The sequence below is a fragment of the Solanum tuberosum genome, unplaced genomic scaffold (assembly GCF_000226075.1).
Source record: "Solanum tuberosum cultivar DM 1-3 516 R44 unplaced genomic scaffold, SolTub_3.0 scf00570, whole genome shotgun sequence".
Taxonomy (NCBI): Eukaryota; Viridiplantae; Streptophyta; class Magnoliopsida; order Solanales; family Solanaceae; genus Solanum; species Solanum tuberosum.
Genome location: NW_006239488.1, coordinates 138,993 through 143,632, shown reverse-complemented (window position 1 = coordinate 143,632; position 4,640 = coordinate 138,993). Strand labels below are relative to the sequence as shown.

Genomic DNA, 4,640 nt, shown 5'->3' with positions numbered 1-4,640 from the left:
ACAAATGAAAAAAATACATAATCAGCCCTATAACAAAAGGAAATATTGATATTTTTAATAAATATTAAAAATATGATTAAGGAGCCCTATTAAATAAAATATTGACATTTTGAAAACTTTCTCTTCTCCTTTGCTCCAAATAATTTTTAATTTTAAAACCCAAGGTCCAAGCCCAAGCCCAAGCCCAGTTGGCTTATTTGCATGGTGCCCTAAATCAAAACTCAACAGATCTGATTCACTCTCTCACTCAAATATATCATACCACCGCAGTACTGCTCGACACCTCCAGTTCCTCTTCCTCTCCATCATCAGAGCAGCAACAACCGTCGGTATGTATATTGGAGTTTCCGGTGATTGATTATAGTTTCAAATTAGGAATATTTGGTTAAAAGAGCAACACATTGTGCTGGTTGATTATTTGATTGTTTTGATATAAATGTTTTGATGCCACTAAATATATACTTGTGCTTGTCTTGTAGTGCTGAATTCTGATATTTTTATGACATTATGCTTTGTTGTTGATTTTTTTGTATTGTATTGGTATTTGATAGTATTCTTTATTTGCAATGTTAAGTTTTTAACTGCTAAGGTCTTCTAGTACAGACGGCTAGCTACCAGCTAGTTGAAAAGTTTGTTATTAGATTGTTGAAAGTTCTCAGTTCACAATCCTTGACAAATTCAAGTTGCTCATTAAAGTTATTGAGTGTTGGTGCTATTGAATGTATTTGTTTCATGTTAAGTTAAACATTTTGATAATTTTGTTCTCGTCTAATTTCTCACTTGCATTGAAAAAAACCATTTAAGAAACACTTATTGAACCAGAGTTGAAAAAATTTAACAGAATCGAATTAGTTTGACTCTGTTTGCTGAACATTTTTTCAAAACCGAACCCAATGGCCACCTCTAGCTCTGGTTATCTCTTATCATGTATGTATTTCCTTAATCTTTTGGGTTTACTGTCTCTATGTTCTACTCATTGCTTGCTCTGCCTTTTGGGTCAAGTTGTGTTTCTTTGTTTAATCTTGCCTTATGGTCGAGTTCATTTATTTTTTGTGCGATTTGATGTCTTTGGATGTGTATGTATTTGTGTTTCAGCTTCGTTATTCTTAAGCAAGATATGATATATTGTTGTGTGTTTGAGCTGAATTTGGGGGTCTTTGGTTCTTGGATTTGTTACTTTGAGGCCCTTGTTTTTTTGGGGCCAAAAGCCACTGCTTTAGTGGCGGCTTTTGGGTCGAGCCACCCTTGCATGGATGAGGAGAGGAGTTTAGCTAAACCCATTACTTTAAGATTGGGATAGGTTGTTTACCATAATTTCTTGGGTTATTAATCCATGTTCAGTGATTTGTAGTTGGCTTAACCAGTGATCTGAGTATAAAATAATTGTAGTTGGTTGGTAAAATAGCAACATTAGTTTGTTGTACAAATGTTGATATTGTATTCTTGTACAATTGCAGAAAAGCTTATATTATCATCAAGCAATGGCTGTTGCATTCCACAACCTCAACTCTGACTCTGGCCTCAAGAAGCTTGATGAGTACCTCCTGGCCCGCAGTTATATCACTGGGTGAGTTACTCTTGCAACTTCCATTGCTGCAATGTTCTCTCTGATGCTATTTTAATTCTAATGCGAATTTTGTTGTTTAATCCATGTCTTCAGGTACCAAGCCTCAAAGGATGATATCACTGTGTATTCATATCTAGCAAAAACCCCATCAGCTGAATATGTTAATGCATCTAGGTGGTATAAGCACATTGATGCACTTCTGAGAATCTCGTAAGTTCAAGAGCTTATTGACTTTGTATTTTCCTGTAATATGTTTGACTATATCATTGGTATTTGTAGCTTCTTTGACTTGCAATTGGGGAACTGTGAAGTTCTCCTTCCTTGGCAAACTGATCTCACTGAATATCATTTTCCTGCAGTGGTGTATCCGGTGAAGGTGCTGGTGTTATTGTAGAGGGGTCTGCACCCATCACTGAGGCTGTGGCAACTCCTCCTGCTGCTGACAGTAAGGTGTGACATTTATCTGTTCTGAATTGATATGTAGTTTATGTTGCCTTGCTGCTGTTTGGATTGCATCTCAGAGTTTATTTTTGTCATTATCAGTCCCTTTATATCTTCTAGTACAGCAATGCCAGGTGAAACTGTGAATGGATAGCAAGTGAAATAATCTTCTGTCATTTGTTTCCCTTTGATCCCTCTAGGCCTCAGCTGCTGAAGAAGAAGATGATGATGACGATGTTGACCTATTTGGTGAGGAAACTGAAGAGGAAAAGAAGGCTGCTGAAGAACGTGCTGCAGCAATGAAGGCTTCAGGGAAGAAGAAAGAATGTAAGTTTCTGCTGTAATATCCTGACTAAAATTTAAGAGGAGAACCTTGTGGTAACTTTGAAGTTCATCATGAGCATAGACTGACATTGCTTTTGATCTCATTTGACTTCAGCTGGCAAGTCCTCAGTTCTCATGGATGTCAAGCCATGGGATGATGAGACCGATATGAAAAAGCTTGAAGAAGCTGTTCGTAGTGTTCATATGGAAGGATTGACTTATGGAGCATGTGAGTTTCTCTTTTTGTTTTCTATTGATTTTTGTTTTTTACCTGGTGTTGGGAGACAATTGCTTTTTCATCATTCCAATACCATTTAACATTTTCTTTCTTGAATGCTTGTGTCGTATTCCATCACTCCACTGATTTGTCTTGAAAAGTTATTAAATTGTTGGTGTTTGTTGACAAGCATAACTGTGGTTTTATTTCCAGCTAAACTTGTTCCTGTTGGATATGGTATTAAGAAGCTGCAAATTATGCTTACCATTGTGGATGACTTGGTCTCAGTGGATGATCTCATTGAGAATTATCTTACCGTTGAACCTATCAATGAGTACGTTCAGAGTTGTGACATTGTTGCTTTCAACAAAATATGTAAGTAGATAATATACTGTTCAATTATTTTTAATATACTGTTGCTTTCATGTCGTGTTATTCCTGCTTCTTCTGTTGATCATCTGATGTCTGTTGTGACAGGAAATTTGTTCCTCTGAAGTTTTGATGGAAGAAATTGGGTTATGCCATCTGTTTTGCTCCTTGTTTGGAAGAGTATTTATATTTCTCAAGTATCGGTTTTGAAAAGACTTCACTTTGCTGTAGTTGGTTCTCTTCATCGATGTTTAACAATTTTATATTTTTATTTTACCCTCATGATTTCATCCTTATGCTGATTTTGAACTAATCAACAGAGAGCGGCGCTAAAAATGTACTTGTATTGGTGTTTTATTCTCGTGGAGCTGCAGAAATACTACTTGGTATTACAGTGTTGTGAAGAGTGAAAATATTTGGCACTTCATTCTGGTGAAATTTGCTGAAACGAGCAAACTTCTTTAGATTATTGACTAAAATGATTTGATTGAAAATTTGATAAAATGCCTACACTGGAACATGAAAAATATAATTACTAAAATTCAATTCTACTTAAACCTTAAAAAGAATTAGTACTAGGTTTTAGATTTAAGTGAAATTCTCCTTGATGATAAAAGAATTTGGTCAATTCAAAATGGAAGTCTCTTTTAATTAAAAAAACTGTATTTATTTGAAAGATGATATCTCTGTTTGAACTGTATAGGAAAGCAGCACCAAAGTATAATCGTCCTTGCTACCTACATTGAGTGTAGTTAATAGGGGGTGACAATTGGGCAGGTAGGGTTAGATTTGGACGAGTCATAATGGGTTGAGACAACAATTGCGTTAAGACTTAATTCAATTTAAATTTATTTGGATTAAAATGAGTTACATTATGGGTCAAAGTCTAACTTAATGTAATTCAATTTTTACTAAGCTTAATTATTTTATTTGTTTTTAAAAACTATTTCAGTATCTAATAAAATTATTATTTTTTGTGTTATGACTATATACAATATAATTGAAAAGGTTTTTTAAATATATTTTGACAATTTTCATGAGTCAATTCGGGTTATATATTAACCTATTTTTTAATGGATTGAGCTAATAAATGAGCAAGTCAATAATCCATCCAATTTTAAACAGATTAGGCAAGTTGGCCAGGTTGGATTTAATTTTGTCACTTCCAGTAGTTAAGTTATTAAGTTTTTAATCGCATAGCTCTTTTTTATTATTTTATATGAGAGTGTTGAAAAAATTCGATATATAATAGGAGTATTATACCTTCACTATACAATAATATCATGCCTTCAATACTTTTATAACAATATTTAAAAAATCTAGATATACAATATTATACGCTCAAGATATAAATATGATACAAATTATTAGAGATGTTTATACACATATATACACTATTATACCATATTCGTACTGTGTTTTCTTCTTTTTCGTCTCTACTAAAATTAATTCAAATTTACTACAAATAGCTTTAATTTTATATTTTTAATTCCTCGTGATGTTTAAAATCTATTGAAACTACACCCAATATAAATAACTAACTCGAAAAAATTTAATATCTAAAATTTAACTTAAATCTACTTTAATACATTATATTTAAGTTTTGAATCCTTCAAAACTCATCAACATGTTGTGGGGTCTAACGACATCAGATTTGGTAGCTTCGTGATTGTGAATTCTCTATAAAAAAGGGGAGGGGGGGGGGGGGGGGGGCGGAATTGG

The 4,640-nt window shown here is 33.7% G+C and overlaps 1 protein-coding gene across 3 annotated transcripts; it reads left to right on the top strand.

Annotated features, from left to right (window-relative positions):
* The first annotated feature begins 215 nt into the window (after nucleotides 1-215).
* Nucleotides 216-3,342, top strand: LOC102593337 (elongation factor 1-delta 1-like). Of its 3 annotated transcripts, none has more exons than XM_015304527.1 (8): nucleotides 216-329; nucleotides 1,463-1,567; nucleotides 1,661-1,777; nucleotides 1,927-2,017; nucleotides 2,209-2,335; nucleotides 2,448-2,561; nucleotides 2,763-2,924; nucleotides 3,027-3,342. In XM_015304527.1, coding segments are annotated over exons 2-8 (699 nt in total). In that variant the 5' UTR covers nucleotides 216-329; nucleotides 1,463-1,481; the 3' UTR covers nucleotides 3,029-3,342. The 3 variants fall into 3 exon arrangements, with proteins under 3 accessions (XP_015160013.1, XP_006365639.1, XP_006365638.1); XM_006365577.2 differs by having other exon boundaries at nucleotides 1,452-1,567; XM_006365576.2 differs by having other exon boundaries at nucleotides 217-329; nucleotides 1,458-1,567.
* The last annotated feature ends 1,298 nt before the right edge of the window (nucleotides 3,343-4,640 follow it).

Excerpts from the sequence above, each read along its gene's own strand:
- LOC102593337 (XM_015304527.1), top strand. The coding sequence starts at position 1,482 with ATGGCTGTTGCATTCCACAACCTCAACTCTGACTCTGGCCTCAAGAAG. Across the intron at positions 1,778-1,926 it reads GATGCACTTCTGAGAATCTC|TGGTGTATCCGGTGAAGGTG; the intron begins GTAAGTTCAAGA and ends ATTTTCCTGCAG. Across the intron at positions 2,336-2,447 it reads TTCAGGGAAGAAGAAAGAAT|CTGGCAAGTCCTCAGTTCTC; the intron begins GTAAGTTTCTGC and ends ATTTGACTTCAG.